The following is a 19945-nucleotide window of genomic DNA, read 5'->3' as shown; positions in this document are numbered from 1 at the left end:
AGTGTACTGCACACACTCAATTTAGCACTGGAATCTTATGCATCCTTACCTGTGAGTAGGTCCCACTGAATGCCAAGGATCAGCTTGCAAGTGTTACACCCTGACTTAGCTTTAAACATGAAAAAAGAACCAGTAAAATAAATACCTCTTACCTCCTCTCGCTGTAGTTAAGTCTCCTGTAACCTTGTCAGAACACTGGAGTTGGCAGCTCTCCTTACTTAACCCATCTCCATGCACTACATGAAGCGCAATAACTCAAAAGATACTCTTTATTGGGAAAATTTGAAACTGATTCCATATAAATTACATTGCCCCCCTCCCCACAAAAAAATCCATCCTGCACCCCCTCCAGCTCCAGTTGATTGAAGATGAAATGTCAATGAAAAAAAGGATGTCATATTTTTAAAGTAAGTCATAAAAATAATCCAGTCCTTGGCCAAGTTCCCAGATGGCAATTCCTGTGCCCAGTTCCTTTGCAAGCTCTAACCGCAGTTGGATGGACTGCAAAACACAAGAGACACATGAAGGATAATTAATTTTGCTGAATATAGACATTACGAACTGATCAGCTGGGGGGGGGGTTGCACAGAAACAAAAACTAAGCAGCATAAATACCTTTCATTTTATTTCATAAGAAACCATTAAACTAAACAGCATTTGCTTTGAATTTTTGTCATTAAGTAATCTGACAATTTATTCCTAGCAAACAGAAGAATGTAATGTGCAACCAATTTATTCAGCTGATGTATACATCCTGCCTTGGAGTAACTGTATATAAAATAAACTCGCGCTTTGGATGCATTCCAACTCCATTAAAATCAGATTGAGCCTTTGGCCATGTTCCTTTTTGTTTCCAAAACAGAAGGGTGCATACCTTTAAAGTTGGATAGAAGACTGCATGCTTGCCTCCTTTACTTCTACAAAGCACAAAAAGAGAAAACAGTTATGAAAATTGATATTATCATGAGACATATATCTTGTGTATTTTATCCCACCCTGAAATTGTTTCTTTCCAGGGAACAGAGAAGGGAGAGACAAAGAATTATGGGTTGTTTGTACAATAAAATAAAGAAGTTCATACTAAGAAAGAGTGACAGAGACAGAGACTGTACTTTAAGTAGCCTGCAGGCTGAAAAAAACTCAGACTAGCAAAGTTGTCCAGAAGCAGCTTCTAGTATAATCAATGGGTGACTGAAGGGCAAAGGGTTTTGAAGGTGAGCATAAGTTGTTTAAACTTCTATGATTTCATTTCTTGGCTTTTGCATTTAGTTTAGAATCTAGACTTCTCAGCGACTGCAGATGAGATGCTTCACAAGTGGGCATACTTTTCTGCCATGTGGGTAGCCAAAATCCATCTAAAGTGAGGGGGTGGGAAGGTGGAAGAGGAAAGTGCTTTGGTCAAACCATTATATAGTCTGGTGGTCAATGCCTAATGGAAAGCAAGGAGACGAGCAGAACAGCAGCTGCTCAGAAAGGGGCACGTGGTGGAATGCTTTCACTCTTTTTCTGAGTTGTGGTCTTAAAAGGATCTAAAGGCAAATGGTAGACCCTCACCCCAACCTGCACTGCTTAAATTCAATGTCTCTTGGCATTCAATTCTCCAAGGACATGCTTAGGGCCAAGCTACATGTTATTCACATTTTTCAAAAGCTCGCTTACATTTGCTCACTAATACTGCCATTTGCACCCAAAGGCGCTGTTTGCTGCAAACAGTACATGTAGGAGCAACCAGGGAGCGGTGATTTTCAAGTAGGATACCAACATGGGGCTCTTGCAGTTAAAAAGTGGCCAGTTTAAGTATGCCACAAGAGACATTGGGCAGGATTTACCTAACGAACCCCGTCAGCGGAAGCCCTAAGCAAGGGTTTCCCTTGCGCTGTAGGGGGTTTCCCCATCTCTTCCCCACTGTGTTCTTCTGGACCCCTAAAATTGACTCAGGGAACGGGGTCAGGAGAAACCCCAGAACAGCATATGGGTGGAAGGGGATCTTTCTGTCTGGCAAGCTGATATACTTATGGAGACAAAGCATCTGGAATAATCCAACATTTAATGTCACCCTTTGAAAGCTACTTTTTGAGAATAGGTTGGTGTCTAATTTCCACTAGAAATTTACAACAAAAGAAAGTGTATCCTGATTCACGTGCATAATTTTAAGTGGATTGCTATTAAAATCAAGGATAGTTTCACAGTAACACCTCACTGAATCCTCTTATTTTCCTTAAAGGAGTGGCACTTGTCTATTGTAAAGGTGGCAAAATCCTGCTATTGATCTAATTTGCACTGAGTATTGCTGAACTGATTATTATGCTGTTTTTTTACTTTTTCAATAAAACAACAACAACAGTTTTTCATTCCTCTTCTTTGAGTAAAGTAAAATCTGGAGGCAGTTGCTCCCATGAATTTTGTATAAAAATAAACAAATGAATATTAGAAGGGGGGGACATTTTATGATTGCAACTCACTTTTTGTATTCAAAATAGTGTTCAGCTATTTGTTCATCCCAAACCAGCTTAGGTTTATGCTCCTTCAAGATTTCTATATACCTAAAAAAGAAAAAAAATAACAGAATTCCTGAATACTCTCTAGAATTTATATATAACAACAGTAACATAATATTTTAAAATGACCATCTTCCAGCCACACATTTATATGATCTATGGGCTACTTTTAAAATGAGGCTGCATTTTAAATTGCATTTTTACCTGTATTTTAAATTGGTTTTTCTTTCCCTATTACAGTGGTACCTCGGGATGCGAACGGGATCCGTTCCGGAGCCCCATTTGCATCCTGAATGGAATGTAAGACGCAACGGCAAGTCTGCACATGCGCTGGTCGCGTTTTGCCGCTTCCGCACATGCTGTCATTTTGAGCGTCTGCGCATGCGTGAGTGGCGAAACCCGGAAGTAACGTGCTCCGTTACTTCCAGGTTGCCACGGAGCGCAACCTGAAAGCGCTCAACCTGAAGCACATTCAACCCGAGGTATGACTGTATGTTTTTACTGTAATTTTACTTGTGTTAGCCGCCCTGAGCTGGGGAGGGCGGGGTATAAATTAATTATTATTATTATTATTATTATTATTATTATTATTATTATTATTTAGTTGGAGCTGTCGTGTACGGCATCAACCATACCATGAAGCTCTACATTCTCAACCAGCAAAAAAAGAGTTTGCTACACATTAGAAAAAAACCTTCTTATTGCGAAGAGGTGCACCATAGCATGGTCATACATTTGCTATTTTCTTTTACAGTTCATTATGTGCCCTCCAGTTCTGGTAGCATTGGAAATGATCTTTTTTTTAAAAAAAAATTCTCTCTCCTTTTTTTGTGGGGGGAAACAAGCCAATGTCAATATTCCCTTCTTCTGTAAATTGAGAAATCTTGTGGTATTTATATTTCCACCTGCTTCCATTTTCAGTTCAGTACCAGGCAATGTACACTATTTAGCTATCATCTTTTACAAATAAGGATCTCACAAACAGGTTTTGTCCATTTCTGGTAAAGCCCTAATAGTGGATGCCTTCCTCCTTTTCAATTCCATTTTGCAAGTACCCCAACGCTATTGTTCTTCCAAGTGTGTGACCTTCATCCCCTGCCCTCTGCTACATTCAAAAATAGAACGAGGCAAATGCTCTTTGAAGATGAGCAGAACTTTGTCATGTCAAAATTAATCAACACCAACTTTCATCTTTCGCTTTGCTTGAAGTCTTTCACACAAGAGTTCTTTTCAGTATGGCAGCCCTTGGTAGGGAAGTCTGAATTTTCAATTACTGTTTGCAGAATCTCTGGTTCAAGGAGCACCACCTTGGTCAATAATGAACATGGATTTTTAAAGAACTATAAGGACTGTGTGTTTAGTGACCCCTGTAACAGCTGGAAATTATAAGGAAGAACATCAAGGCTGCATTCAGATAACTTGTGTTAAGAGAGGGGTTATGACTTCCATGCTCATTGTGGTAAGCATAAGGAACTGCATCCTTGATGCAGAATCTCCCTGCTGTTGCACTGCAATTTGGAGGTGCCCGGAAGCACAACTCAATGGTATGAACAGTCTTCCCAACACACACACACACACACTCCAGCTTGAAATTAAATAGGAAGGTTGGGGTTTGTCTTGGTCCCGTGCTTCCAAGGCACATGGAAAGAAGTGCAATGCAAAAGGACAGCTATCATCTGCTTCCTTTGCAAAGGATTCCAAAGCCCTCCCAAAGCCTCTGAAATGAAGTGGAACTGCTGGACAATCCCCACCCATCCCTTTGCAGCTGCAAGCTGGAGAGCTTGTTTTTGTGGGCATTTAAAGCACAGCAGGAACACTGCCCTTCTGTCTTCCATAAGGTAGATGTGGGATCATCTCTAACCTCATGTTAAGATTCAGACACACAGCCTGAGCCAAGTCCAATATGCTGCTCCTTAAGGGACGGGCAGATAGCTGTTGACCCCAAGTTTCTGGGTGGCTATTAAAGCCAGAAAACCTTGGTGGGCTTCTCTTTGTGTTACACAAAAAGCCATTCTATCTCTTCTATTTTCCCCTAAGTTGTGTTAAGCTACCATCTGCCCAATCAGTGTAAGGTTTTATTATGACAGATATTTCTCTGCTCATCATTTTGTTCAGAGCAATCAACCTTAGCTGTATATTTTACTAGAAAGCTTCCATTTCAGATGCTACAGACATTAAACTGATTTCCATCAAATAATAATCAGCTTTGCTCATCCTGAAATTTCAATCAAGACTCTCTCTCCCCCCCCCCCCCGTGTGTGTGTGTGTGTGTGTGTGTGTGTGTGTGTGCAGAAAAGGAGAAGTGCAGTCTCTTCTAAATCCTGAACAGAACTACAGCCTTTACAGGTGGTTAAAGGTAAATCTTATGTTGCTACACAAGGTCAGAGAGATCCAACAGCACCTTACTGGATAAAAATCACAGAAGTGAATACTGCCTTTCCTTTGGGCCTAGAAGATGATGATACCATCACCTAAAATGGGTCTGAAAGTGTGCACTTCCAGGGCTTTCCACTTTTCATTGTTGCCACCAGTGCCAAATCAGCGTTGCCAGACAGCGACAGCATGGCCATCGATCTACTGACAGAGCCCTAAGAAGCATCACAAGTAATGTTGGTCTGCTGCTGAGCTGGTGAGAGCACTGAGAAGATTTATTTTGATAAAGTGGCTGTGACCTTGAAAAAATTCATACAGGTGGTTATTGCAAAGGAGATACAGTGACAGGCAGATACAGGATAAAATGGGGAAGGAAGAAGAAGAAGAAGAAGAAGAAGAAGAAGAAGAAGAAGAAGAAGAAGAAAAAGAGGAGGAGGAGGAGGAGGAGGAGGAGGAGGAGGAGGAGGAGGAGGGGGAGTTTGGATTTGATATCCCACTTTATCACTACCCTAAGGAGTCTCAAAGCAGCTACACTCTCCTTTTCCTTCCTCCCCCACAACAAACACTCTGTGAGGTGAGTGAGGCTGAGAGACTTCAGAGAAGTGTGACTAGCCCAAGGTCACCCAGCAGCTGCATGTGGAGGAGCAGGGAATCAAACCCAGTTCACCAGATTACGAGTCCACCACTGTTCCACACTGGCTCTCTAGTAGAGTAAAGACCACAAAGGGGCTGATCTTCTTTCTGTACTTGCTCCTAGCCTGAGTGGCATGGCTTCAGATCTCCAAGCTCCAGCAGTCCATATGCACATGTGTTTGTGCTACACCATGCCAAGTCACTGTCAGTTCTTCTTACATGCCTCTCAGTGCACTAGCAATACCACTGTTTATAACAGGGCTCCAATTACATATAGGATTAGCAAAGATTGAGCAATTTTATTTAAAATTGTGGCATCAAACCCCTGAACATAAATAAAAATATTAAGGTAGCCAGGCCCTTAAAGCAACACACATTCTGATGCATTTAACCATGAGAGAAAAGGTTCAAAGGGGGGGACTTCTATGATTTCTGAAGGGTGCTGTATGTAGAAGATGCACTTTGGCTGGGATGCAAAAAATGCTGTGGTTCTTCAGCATTCGAGACAGGAATGATCTATAATGGTGCAAGAAAAAATGTCTATTGCACATTGGAAGAAAAATCTTCCAATACTTTTTTCTTTACAAAAAAAGAAAAGAAAAAAAGATTACAGCTGGTAGAATGTGCAGGGGCATATTTTAAACTCTGCACTTTGGGATGTGTTCTTTTAATCTACCAACTTCCAAATCGCTCCACCATCTATTTTAAGGAACAGTTCCACTCATGGAAGTGATGTAACAGTGCTAACTTGGTGATATCAGATTGCCAGTTGTACATTTTCAACTGCCAAGGCTTTCCTCAAAGATTGAACAGATTATAGTTCACAATGTAAGCTTAGAATTCCCTGGGTTCATTTGTACCTACCGTGGGAGTCCTTAGGCCAAAAAACTATATATATTTACTTATTTCTCGAACAGAAGTAGTTTGCTGCAGAAGTTACTTCAGTAGTAAACAGCGACGCGGACTTATAAAAAATATTGGGGGGGCCCGGGAAAGCTCATGAATAATAAATAAGCTCATGAATATGCAAATAAAGTGGCGCCGCCTCCTCGTGAGCGAATAGGGGAGAGCGTGCTGCGCCTATTAATCAGCTCCAAAGGAAATTGGGTGGAGCTTTTGCTCGGGAGGGAGGGCAGGAGGCATGCAGCCCGCCCCCCCTGTGCATTTTGGGCTGGGGGAGGGGCGGCGATGGCGCTCTGCTGGAGGGGCGCCAGAGATTATTGGGGGGGCGGAGCCCCCCCAAACGAATTTTTGAGGGGGCTCGGGCCCCCTCAAGCCCCATGGAGTCGGCGCCTATGGTAGTAAAGCACCTGCACTGTATATGCTACCCTCAGTGGGGATTAAACCTATTCCTTCCACTTCACTTGCATTACCTATCAAATGTAAGCACTTTATTGCTGATGCTATATGCAGTACTTTTCCGTCTATAAGACGCCCCCACGTATAATACCCCCCTCTATTTTTGGGGACTGAATTTTAAGAAAATGAGGGGAGATGGCCCAAAGTTGTTGAGCTTCTCCCCCCACGCAGCTGCAAGCAGGAAAGACTCCCTAGATCTTTTCCCGCGCACAGTGGCATCAGGGGAAGTTGCGCTCCTGGCCACCAGCCGGTTGGCAGCAGTGTTTCCTGTGCACAGTGGCATCAGGGGAAGTTGCGCTCCCACCCGCCTGCCGGTTGGCGGGAGCGCAACTTCCCCTGATGCTGCTGCGCACAGGAAATGATCTAGGGAGTGTTTCCCCTGCACAGTGGCATAGGAGGAATGTGCGCTTCTGCCAACCGGCTGGCTGGCAGCACACAGCTTCTCTTCCCCATGCCACTATCTGTGTACTGGACGACCCCATTTTTTGAGTCAAAAAATCTTGTCTAATGCATGGAAAAATAAGATACACATTAGCCACTTAAAATGTAGTGAAGCCATTCCCTGTCCCTACCCCTCTCTGCATTTCAATTCACATTTGCACCTTGCCATACACAGTGAGGGGTCGGGGGTGTCTTCACCTTTGCTACCTGTTCAGTTTTCCCAAACCTGCAACCCCTCTGGAGCTCCTATTTATGAAGCTGTCATCTGCACAGGTGTGCTCCTCCATGCATGTGCATTGGCGCTCTCAAATGTACGCACCTGGCTTAACTGTGAAGTGAATGTGGCTCAAGTTTCCCAGCTGGACTGAAGCTGGTTTGAGGAAAAACACATCAAACAACTGTATTTCTCAAGGAACTGCAGAATCGATATGGATTGTTGCTAATGTCATATGCATGAAGCTTCAAAAACTAGCAATGGAAGACAACTGGATGCAGACTAATTGGTAATATAAACACAGCCTAAATTACTGCTCAGTTTCTGCTGTCAGAGAGGTGTGAACACACCCTTTGTTAGAGATCACCATCCCCTCTGCATTGTGCAGGGCCCTCAGACCGGGTGTGCTAATAAACGTCACAGTGGGTGGCATTTAAGCTACTGGGTAAACACAATTTGAGAATAACTGTGCCATGTACCTGTGAGCTCACTGAATAATTCAGGAGTCCTATTAAAAAACAACAACAGACGGTTCAAAAGTGTTCTCACCAGCACTGTGTACTTAAGACATACTTTATTTGAGCAGTTAAGCAGCATTAACATTTTAATGAAAGCAGTGACCATATGTAAACCTTGACATTTCTAAATAAAGTTTAATGGGACCCGGAGCAGCACTCACACAGTGTAAGTACACAACCCTATATTTCTTAGAGCATTCTCTTCTCAACAGCTCCCACTCCCCCCCCCCATGCAAGCTGCTTTTCAAGCTCACATAAAATAAAAGCACTGGGTCTTGTACACATATGCTGTTTCACTTTTTAAAGTTTCTAAGTTTCACTTAGAAAAGCTTTCAATTAAGGAAATTCTATATAAAACAACAACAATAACCCCAGAGAACCTATTGCAGATTCCATGCACCACTGTAGATTGTAGTCACAATCTCTCCATCGCCCACCACACGGGTGGGGAACTAACAGAGAAAGTTAAATGATGCTCTAAAACACTCATACAACTGATCCAGTAACTTGAATTACTCTGCGAAATTTAACACTTAAGCTTCTACGTTAACAGTGCACAGATGTTTAAGATTAAGAGAAATGTAAATATGTTATAACACATCAAATTTACTTTTAAACTGATATTCTTTTTCCAGGCAAGTGATACCATGAATTCATAATTACTTATGCACATTTAATGCATCCTTCTGCTGTTACATTGGTTAACTTAGTCCGTGTGTTTGCTTCTTACATGCTATTTTCCCTTTTTGTTTCTATTACTTAAAGTGTTAATTAAGTTTTCCCTTGCCCATACTGCACTTCCCTGCTATTTTCAAAGGATCAGGGCATTGGGCTCTACAGACTATATCCCAATTTTTCCCCTCGAGCATTTGTTCAGTAAGCCATATATTGTTCTTTTCAGTTTATCCATTCTTAACACTTGACAGGTCACTCTTTACAGTGGGACTGTTTTTGACAGGTTAGCCCACCTTGACAGAATGGTAAGACTGTAGCTTTTAAAAGAAAAAGAGAAAAAAGCAGTCTGGACATGCCGCAATCCATAGAAAATACCATTCTTGTCTAGTGACCGACAGGTTAATGGTAAAGTAATTTACTTTGCCAAGGCCAACCTAGATCCAAGCAATCCCATAAAAAAACATACCAAAAAACTGGCATCTAAGAAATGAGATGCAGAGTATTGTTCTCTGTAAAGAAAGAGGGAATAAGCTTGTTTACTTAAGATGAACTGACTTTGATTGTTGATCCTACTCTCTGCTAGTCTAAGAACAAATGATATCAACTTCTGGTGAAATGCTTCAATTAGACTGTACACTAAAGTTTATTTCCAGTGTTCACCTCAATTTGGAAGAAGGTACCCCTGCATAAATACACATTTTCATAGATTTTAGAAGGTCTCTATTAGAATAAATAGGTTAAACTACCTTGCTTGGAAAAATAGCAATTTGTAGCCTGAGAGTTGCAATGATCAACAGGCAGCCATGATGCATAATTACACCCAGTCATCCTGCAAAATGATGACTGATGATGGAATTTTAAATTGCTTAGCCATCGAACATGTGGCACTTATCCTAAATTCTCCCAAGGAGGAGAGCATTGAGAGGCCTGCCTGGAATCACTTGCTGGGAAAACGTGTAAAGCATTAATTATTGCTGCGTCAGCCAACTAATTAAGAAGGCAGTTGTTGAACAAGACATTTATTAAGAAAAGTACCCTTTAAAAAATTGCTTGTTGAGAGATGTTGATAAGAATTATTGATTTGGGAGCTCGTATAAAAGATGCCAGTCATAAAAGTATTAAAATTTCATCAGTTTGTTACGGTTTTCAGCAGCTTCAATACTAGACAGTTAAGGCAGCAGACGATTTGTGTTGGAATAAACAGAATTCTTCAAAACCAATTGGTTCATGTGCTCTAAATAGTATTTCAAATTCATGCATCTTTGGTGAAACTGTAATTCAATGAAGAGGTTGTGGTTGCAAATCTTGGAAGTAAATGGTCAAATTATTGGGATTAATCTTAATTTGGATTTTTTATTTTTTATTTTTGAAGATAACAGACTTTGACTGCCAGTAAAACGACGCTATGCATTTGCTGGTTGTCACCAAGATTCTGTTAGCTACTTATTTGAAAACCACAATACCACCATATATTAAGGAAGGGCTTTCATAACATAGTGCGGAGATATATCAAATGATTTTAGCGTAGCTGATTATGTGGCTGAAGAGGAAAGACATTCGAAAAGAAAAGCAGCTTGCCTAGTCCAACAGGCAAGTGTGCGATTTCTTTTCTTTTCTTTTAAAAAAAGTGTATATGCATGCATCTTCCACACCCGTATTGCTATCAAGAATTGTAGCCTGAGCCATTAACAAGCAGCTTACTTATAGAAATTTGCACAATAAGGATATACCGAACTTTTCCGTCTATAAGACACCCCGTGTATAATTTTTGGGGAGTCAAATTTAAGAAAATGGGGGGAGATGGAACAGAGTTGTTGAGCTAAGGGGAATTGCCAAAAATCGCTCATCCGCACACATCACAAAATCCACCTCCCATCTGTCACATCGCTGGCAGAAGCTACCAATCACCCGCCCAACTGCCAGAGCGTCACTCAATCGACACCACCCATTGACACAACAACCAATAACATGCACAATAGTTGTTGACAGCTGCGGCAGCAACCAATCAAATGTCTACCCTATTCACTACCCATGTATAAGACGACCCCCACTTTTTAGCATGATTTTTGAAGAAAAAAACAGAGTCTTAAATACGGAAAAGTACGGTGCCTAGATTATTCCTGGGTACTAGATACACGAACATTGTTGCCACCCTTGCAACAAAGGATGCCATGATCTACACAATCACCTCACCTGGAATATGAATGTGCCCAGGTTAGTTCCAAATCAAGCGTCATTTCCCTAAGCTCTTCTCTCACTAAGAAAATGAAGCAAGATCCTGCACAAGCACATACAAATAGCAGCGTTCTCAGGCTGCTTTCTAAGAGCATCTGCAAGCACACCTATGATGAGGGAGGGCTAAGCAAAGCACACAAAAATTAAAAGTGCTTCTCAGAAAGTACCTTAAGTCTGTTTTTGCCCAGGTCCAAGCATGCTGTACACTAGAAAGCTCCCCACCTCCCTCCAAGAAAGGGGGTGGCTCCAGAGAACTGTACGTAAACCCAAGAAAGCTTCAGTCCCTTGGGAGCTGCCTAACTTTCAGTGTGCTTGGCCAAACAAAGAAACCTCACCAATCCAAAAAGCTACACGCTTAGACCAATACTCTTCTTATACCCTCTGAAAGCTCTCTGCTTTCTGGATCTTTAAGCACCTATGGTGGTGACAATACAATAATGATTACATAACTATCAGTGAAGCAAGCAAAGACTTAAGGGTATCTTTAGTTTTGTCCTTAGTTCCCTGCAGCCTTAGAAACCACATGGCTTGGGGACTCTTGCACAGCTTTGGCTGAACTATTCTTAGTGTCTAGGACTTGGGACAAAAAGAAGAAAGAATTACATGTTGAAAGATGCAGTTGAAAATGACACGGTAATATGAATAATGCACATGAATGTATTAGTTTATAGAGAGATTTCTTGAAAAAAAAATAAGGTCCCAACAAAAAAGAAGTTCTTCAAGAAAGCTTTCCATATTGAGGAGAAATTCTCCATCTTGGAACTAAAAGAGATGGGGGGAGGTACATCCTGAGGCCATGCATTCCTCAAGGATCTTGAAGGTTCAGTTCTCTGAGCCTTATTCCCTCCATCTCTTTACACCCCCTCTCCCAGGCTCAAAGGAATTAAGAGGAAGGCTGTGTCATGGCACTCCAGATTAAACTCTGCAGGGAAGGGAGATCCGGCCAAAGCAGTGTTGCTCCCCAGTGTGCTTTCCCTCCCTGTTTATGTTTTGCTGCCGCCAGGTGAAATGTCTTTATTCCTCCAGGCTGCCTTTCACCAAACGGTCTAAGACTCCCTTGTGTCCCTTGGTGCGTGGGGCGGCTTAAATTAAATTAAAGGCTTTGAGGTTTTGTGGAGTAATATTAAAAGTTCACTGGGAAGATAATGATGTTTGTTCTTAGGAAATAAAGTGTAAATGTATGGTTGCATGCACACAAAGCAATTTCCCAAGTGGAGCAAAGTAAAATGGGTTAAGTGCATCCAGCTTTTCCCTCACTAGGCAGTCCCTAAGTTAAAGACTTAAGATAGATCTCCTTTCTTCATTCTCCACTGCAACAGGGTTGTCCCCTTTTCTGAGATCCTCCTGATCTGAATGTCAAGGAAGACCCTGGCTAAATTACAGCATGGAGTTGCCTTTGATTTGCCCCTCAATCCACAAACATTTCAAAAGCTTCACAGAAAACAATTGCCTATGATATATCTTATCTTCCCTTGATTAATTTGTGACACCTTCCAAGTTATTTTTCTGGATCCTTCAAGTCATGAATCAAGCCACAAATTAATCCCCCCCCCCATCTCCTTACAAAATACTTAAAAGATTTTTATTTTATTTTTTATAACAGCCGATTTTCTTCACAGGCTGCTACTGCCAATGCTTTTTGGTAGTATGAGAGCCATGTGCAGTGGCCATCTGAAAGGCTAGTCCTTGGCCGTGTGTGTGTGTGTGTGTGTGTGTGTGTACATTCTTCTAAAATATATTTTTCAGCCAATCTAGGAGGTATTTCTGGTCTGTAATCCTGTCCTGTTTGCAGCTTCACTACCCTATGCATCCCCAAACCAGCAACCCACTTAGAGGGAATAAGACTGCTATTTTGCATAAAATGCAGCTACCTGTATGAAGATAAAGATGCAGGAACTTGGAAATGTCCACTGACATCCTATAGATGTCAAACGGAGGTTCAGACATGCTTAACTCTCTTCCAAATGAAAACACTTAGACTTCAAAGTCTAACTTTGGCCAGATAATACGCATTACACTCACTATGTAATAACTCCTTTCAATCAGAAACCAGTTGCAACATAGATATGCCATTCACACTGGCAATACTCTATCAGCAGGCAATTTCTCCCGCTTGTGCATCAATACAAGAACAGCATGGTGGATACACGGAAAATGCTTTTGATTGCATGGTTCTGTGGGAAATTGCAGGCACTGTAATAGATCAAGAAAAGTCCAGTTGGTAAATCCATGTATGTGTAGGGGTCAAACTAAATATGCAACACAGGAGATCTGTGATCAGATCTCTTGACATTTTTACTGGGAAAGCAAGGCAAAGTACTGTGATTTCAACAGAGTTTGCAGAAACTGTTTAATTTCAATGTCAAAACAGTATTACAACCTATCAGTTAATAAGGGTAGCAATGTTAGCATGCATCAATTAAAGCATATCCCCTGAGAAACAAACTATTTAATAGTGGTCTAAGTTTTCATAGGCCAGAGCCTACTACAATAAGTGTACGACACAGACTGAACACATGGCAGATATACAAGACGACGTATACAGTAGAAGATAAACCATGAAGTGATAATTCATGATAATAGAAATGTACCGTATTTTTCGCTCTATAACACGCACCCGACCATAACACGCACATAGTTTTTAGAGGAGGAAAATCCATGGGCATGCCACCCGTTGGCATTCCCTCCATAACACGCACAGACATTTCCCCTTACTTTCTAGGAGGGAAAAAGTGAGTGTTATGCTGCAAAAAATACGGTATGTCCAAATTGCTAGCGTGTGAATATAATATACACAGCCAGGCAATTTGCTGGGGCAGTAGACACCAAGAGAATAGAAAGACTGAACAGGAATTCAGAGTAGAACTTGTTATAACCTGAAATAGCTTAATAGAAGAAAACAGAATTCTAATTCTTGATTTCTATTCTGTTATTTATTTCTTCCAAAGATAGACACCAGGCCTAAGCTTGCCCTTTGTCTGATGCCAAAGGGGTACATCTGGCAAGTGCAATTTTCTTGGGAGAAAACAAATCTGGAATTTAGCAGCCATTTTGTGACTGGTGCTCATGGCACACTCTCAAAATCTGAAATGTACCCACTGGCCTAAGAAGGTTGACCAACCTTGCTCTACTTGATTGGGGGAGGGATGGAGAGAGAGAAAAGTTGAAAGCAATGTTATTGTTCTCTGGAAATAATTGGGTGGACCCAAAGGTGCTTGTGTGAGCAGAAGGCACTTTTGCTAATGGATGGCAGCCCTCCAGATTTCTGCTACTTTACCCCTCCCATTATAGGTCTGTATCATGCCACAGAATCATCGAGGTGGAAGGGTTCTTGAGGATCATCTAGTTGTTGCATGTCTCCTCCTCTTACCTTCCCACATTTCCTTGCCCAATCCAACCAAGGAAATATGCATACAGAAGCAGTTGTTGCATGCACATCACTCACTGAATCAGGAAACACAGATCTATCTAAATCACATGGACCACAGAGTGTATGTATTAACCTGAATGGGTGGCATTAGTTTGCACTACCCTTCTTTCAATGTAATGCACCCTTGGATGTGCATCCCGATGTGGATGTCCGTATGGACGCACACGCAATTGCACATCACACTAATAGCAACATAGCATAACCTGACCTCAAAGTTTAAAATATCTTAGGGCAGGGGAGTTGGTAGCATGAGAGCAGTGCGATTGGAAGTGGGGAGAAGAGACAGGATTTTCCTACATGCCACAGAAGTCCCTTCTAGCCCTAGGGACACCAGAAGGTTTGCAGGTAGGATACCCCATTTAGAAATGAGAAGGAAAATAAATAAATAAATGGGGGAGGCTTATGTGTGCTCTGTTTAAAAAAATGAAATTTTAGCTCCATCACTAGTAGAATAGCAGCTCCCTCTAGTGCATGAGTGCTGAAAGAAATTTTTGAGAAACCAACCGAACTGCAATTTGTAGCTTCAGCAGAGTGTCTGTATCAGGCAAATACGTAAGGTTCAAAAAACCCCACACTTTTTATAGTTCAACTCCAGTAAACAGAGCCCAGTCCAACTCTCACAAACTATGAAAAGTCAATGGGACTAAACCCTCCACTGACAGGTCATGGAGGTTCAACTACTGGTGGTAGACCAGGTAGGGAACCTGTGTCCCCAACCCAATGAGCCCCAGCCAGCACAGCCAGTGTTCAGGGTTGATGTTCAGCCCAACCATCTGAACGGCTACAGTTTTCTCACCTCCACTCTAAGAAAATATTAGTACTGGACACTAGCACACTGTTGAGTGTAATGGGTTTGTGACACAGATCCTAGCCTTGACTAAATGACCTGTTACAAAAGTAGGCTATGTATGTAATTGTTTAAAATCAATTCACATTATGCTTAATGAGCACATGTATTGATAAATGCTCTGCTTTCTGTATAGCTTTTAGGAAAATCCTCGAGTACCTCACACTCATCTACTTAACTGCATTATTCCCTAGGACTGGAAGCATTCCCATGGGTCTGTCATCATGGACTTCAAAGTAAACCTATGTTGAGCAAGTAAGCAGAGCTTACTGGATATCCAAGATGTCCACCCCAATCCGAATGTGGAATGTTCTCCCCAAAGAAGCATGCCTGGCAACAACATTTTTAGCTCTTAGGTGCCAGGCAAAAAAATTTCTCATTTTCCTGGGCTTTGGGAACTTAATGTGGAGTGATTTATGGCCTGTTCTGTGTTTTTATATATATATTGGGGTGTGTGCAGGATATTTTCCTTGTTATTGCTGGCATTGGATGAAAAAATTAGCATTTATGTGTTTTATGGGCAGTATTCTACTAGTGAGTCCCAGTAGCGCAAACATTTCTGCTTGTGTGATGGGCCTTCTCTCCTCAAATTCTGCTGCCCAAGCAGAAATCCTTGTATTTACAAAACATTCATGAAGTTCTATGTTGGATGCAGCGCTATACTTTTTATCTATTTTATGTGTTTTTGGTTTTTAAACATTTGTGTCAGCTGTTCTGTATTTTATATATTTGTATAAGACGTCTTTGTAAAAAGTAGTACACACATTTATAAAATAAAACGCAAAATAATAATGCATCCCCACTTGGAAATAAGCCCCATTCGATTTACTTCATTGAATTGTAGAGTTGGAAGGGCTGCCAAGGGTCATCTAGTCCACCCCCTGCAATGCAGGAATCCTAGGTGGGCTCGAACCACCAACCTTCTGGTTAACAGCCAGATGTACTGACAACACATAGGATTTGGCTGCACATTATCCTGAGAACTTGAGCTCAATCTGCCAGTTTGCAGTTTTTAAAAATATTCCCAAACTACAGTATGCTCAAACAGTTAATGATAATCCCTCTTGCATTGCTGGATATACAATAAATTTAATGGTAAATGATATATGTTCAAGAAAAGGAAGTAATCTTAGATAGTAACAGCTATCTGCCAAGTCATCTATGCCCTTTTCATATATATATTTCTTTTCCCCAAAAGCTTTGGGGAATCTTCATTCATGAATACAGAGCGCCTTCCAGCAAAGCATAACTGCATATTTTTAATTGGAAAAAGAATCCCACTGAACTAGAAAGGGAAGATGGAAGAAAATATTCAGCACTACATATAAAGCATTATGTTCCTGTGAGAAAAAAATAGTTTCTGCAACAGGGCTATTCTTTAAGAAGTCTTCCTACCCAAAATGCCTAATTACCCCCAGCTTTTCATACTACAGAGATCAGCCTTGCTAAGTAGAGAACTTGAAAATATTAACCAAAACAGAAGCACTGAATACTCTCGCTGCTGCTGCTGTTTTCCCTGTTAAAGCAAAGGTAGACAAAATGGTGCCTTCCATATACTGTTCTGCTCCAACTCCCATCAGCATGTCCAAAGTTCAAGGAAGATGGGAACATCTGGAGGGCACCACATTGGCTGCCCCATACAACAGGGCGGGGAACCTGCATCCTTCCAGATGTTTTTTGAGCTCCTACTTTTATGTGCCCCAGCTAGCATAGACAATGATCGGGGGTGCTGGGAGTTGCAGAACAACATTTGAAGGGTTACAGGCTCCCCATCCCGGCCCTGCTGTAACCAAAATCGATAAAGCCACTTCTGAGCTGGAGAGGAGGTGGGGTTGCGGGCCCACCCCCTCTTCACGCATGCGGGGGCTGGCTCATAGCCCCCGCGAGAGTAGGGGAATCCTCGGGCATGTCACTGCCCCAGCCAGCCAATCGGCGGGCCGGGGAGGCGTGGCCTAGCACATTTAAGGCTGGCGCGCCCGGGGGCTTTCCTCTCTTCCCCGTCCCAGCTGCTTCGGTTTCCCACCCCGCCCTCCCTTAGGTTTAGCTCCCTGACCTTGCTATTTTCCACTTGGCAAATTTCCAGCCATTTGGTTTTTTCGCCTACCTCGTAGCAAACGTCACAACTTTCTCGGTATTGGCGGTTAGGCATTGGCAGGGGTATTGTTATGCAAATGAAGGGGGAAGGTAGCGCCATCACCTTCCCCCAAAGAAAAGGGGTAGTCCGGTAAAGGACTCCGGGGGGCGTTGCCCTGTCCGAAGCCTATGGAGGTGTGGGCCTAAGGCACGCCCCCGAGCGGTGACACCCGGGGGATCCTAGTTGGTGTACTTCAACAGGACTCCCCCGGCTGGTGGTTAACCCTTCCCAGTCTTCATGCAATTGGGCTGAAGCTGGGTAGCCGATAGGAGCCAATGCCTAAGGCCAATACCTCTCAATTCCTGTAATCAAAAAAGTTGTGGCCTTTTACGCCTATTAACCTTAAAGTGTTCTGTGTCTTCATTTCACAAGGGGGGAGGGGACTTGCCACGCAAAGCCCAACTCAATGACTGACATCACCCTGAGGAGCGCTGCTAGATGCCGCCCGTGTTACACAGCCCTGCCTGGCCTCAACTGGAAGGAATACATTTAGTGTCACCAGCCTCATGGTATGCAATGTTCTACCAGCAGGGACCCTCACATTTATCTTCTGGGTGCCTCAGGAAGACCTTTTTATGCCAACAGGCCTTGGCAGCTGTTTAATTTTAATAGCCAGCCACCTTAATGATTATCTGTGGGGGGTTTTTATTGTGTTTTATACCTTAACATTGTACACTGCCCTAATATTGCATGTTTGGATGGTTTGGATCAAAGAACACTTTTATAAAAACAATTTTAAAAAAGATCTTCCCAGCATTACAATAGAAAGGTGTAAACAGATCTGACAAATGAGACACCCTGTGGCCAAAAAACTAATGCATGCACAATCGGGGGTTGACCACCTTGTTTATACTCCAGGTTTCTCCATTTATCTTTCCAAAACAAAAACAAAATAGATACGTAGTAGCACAAGAATATTAATATCAAAATAATATCAATAATAGATATGTAGTAGCACAAGAATATCAATTACAGTTTTGAGTTTACAAACAGCTGTGAAATCAGGCAACACAGTCCTTTGGGAGCCCAAGAAGTATCCTTGTATTTTGGTAAGCGCCACCTTTTCTGTTTTGTTTTAACCTATACTATGTGCCTTTGCTGGGAATTGCTTTACTCATTTTTGTAAACTGTATAAGACTAATAGGCTCTGGCAAACCTATTGTCTGTGAATAAATGCAGGTGGTCCTTTTCTGAGATTCTAAGTTAGCAGCCGCCATCATGTCTTGAGACAGTTCCCAAGTGCCATACATTCTACGGCAAACAATGAAATGCTACCGTAACTTTGTGCCCCCTTTTGTAAGGTGCAGCCCCTGATGTAGACACGCTTGTATTTATACTATGTTAGTCCTGTTGTCTTCCTTCCTTCCTTCGCACAAGCTGATATGAAACTGGCATTTTCTTATCAATATCTTTATGTGTTAAACAATACCAGGGTAAAATGCACAGTCCTTCAAAATACAGGAAGTTTGCTTGCCTTTTATCCACCTAGATAACCACAAACATACTGCCTCTGCAAGGATTCTATTATTGCTTATCTGCATTTCAGAGGAAGAGGGGGGAAACAACTATCCAGCAAAGCAGCGAAATAGAGAAAGGAAGCCAGTTCTCTCATTATTTGGAGTGATTTGATCTTCAGTCCAAGGTTTCTAGGTGGTATTTTTCTTTAGCACAGTAACTCAAATTTAATTGTAATTCATAGTTCAGGTGTGCATATGATTCATAATAATTTGAGAGGGAAATGGGTGGAAGTCTCAATAACCTGGGATGCATATTATAATTTCCCATCATCCTGATAGCAAACATATTTCAGTTACAACTGAGGTCCTGGCCTTTTTGGTTCACTAACATCCTAAACAGATTGAAGTGATGTCTCTCATTTATACAACAGCTACAATTAAGTACCAATAATTATACACCAAAAACTAAGCTAACCCAATTTATCATGATGGGAGCTGGCCCCAGCTGAAACACACAATGTAATCTCATATGCCATTAGAGCATCATAGCAGGTTCCTGGTCCAAACAAACAAACATATTGCCAGTTACCTCTCTTAATCATGACCATGTTTTCAGGTGAGGGTTTTTAGTCATTTTTAAAGAATGTTACAATAATCAGAAGTTTTTAAGCTGGAAAACTAGCATGGGAAACAGCTCATCCGACTCACAAGACCCTTTTTAAAACCTTTGATGGTTTATTTCCTGGGGGGGGGGGTATTTGTTTCTGTTTAAAAAAAGCTTAGTGCTGAAAAGTGAATGAGGTGGAGAAATTAAGAGAACACATGCTGTTGGGTCTTTCAGTTCACGATACTGTACTTTTTTTAAAAAGTATGCATTTTGTCTATGGCTATGCATACCGATCAAGAGGGAGGTTGAGAATAGCTGAAATAAAAGATAGAAGGCCTATTTTTGCCAGAGACAAGAACATGATAATTTGGCTTGATCTTTAATTGACTGTGGTTTCTGTGATTTTTATTCAATTAATAGAGGTTAAGTCAACAGTTCACTATTCCTCTTCACCCACAAATATCCAGGTTTTTTAAAGCAAACTAAAATTAGCCACACTGAAACCAATGAAATGAGTTATTTGT

The 19945-nt window shown here is 41.7% G+C and overlaps 1 protein-coding gene across 4 annotated transcripts in view; it reads right to left on the bottom strand.

Annotated features, from left to right (window-relative positions):
• Positions 1-255: 255 nt before the first annotated feature.
• The window catches only part of CHID1 (chitinase domain containing 1), a 106399-nt gene continuing 86709 nt past the window's right edge, over positions 256-19945 (bottom strand). For 3 of the 4 annotated variants that reach the window (XM_053394562.1, XM_053394551.1, XM_053394571.1), the window contains exons 11-15: positions 13094-13139; positions 12232-12290; positions 2463-2543; positions 875-917; positions 256-501 (exon numbers count right to left, since the gene is read on the bottom strand). In XM_053394562.1, the coding sequence (XP_053250537.1) occupies positions 403-501; positions 875-917; positions 2463-2543; positions 12232-12290; positions 13094-13139 (328 nt within the window). In that variant the 3' untranslated portion in view covers positions 256-402. The remainder of the gene's footprint in view (positions 502-874; positions 918-2462; positions 2544-12231; positions 12291-13093; positions 13140-19945) is intronic. The other variant, XM_053394579.1, reaches the window with a different exon arrangement.

Source organism: Podarcis raffonei, chromosome 1 (assembly GCF_027172205.1).
Source record: "Podarcis raffonei isolate rPodRaf1 chromosome 1, rPodRaf1.pri, whole genome shotgun sequence".
NCBI classification, from domain to species: domain Eukaryota; kingdom Metazoa; phylum Chordata; class Lepidosauria; order Squamata; family Lacertidae; genus Podarcis; species Podarcis raffonei.
This window is presented reverse-complemented; position numbering and strand designations above follow the sequence as displayed.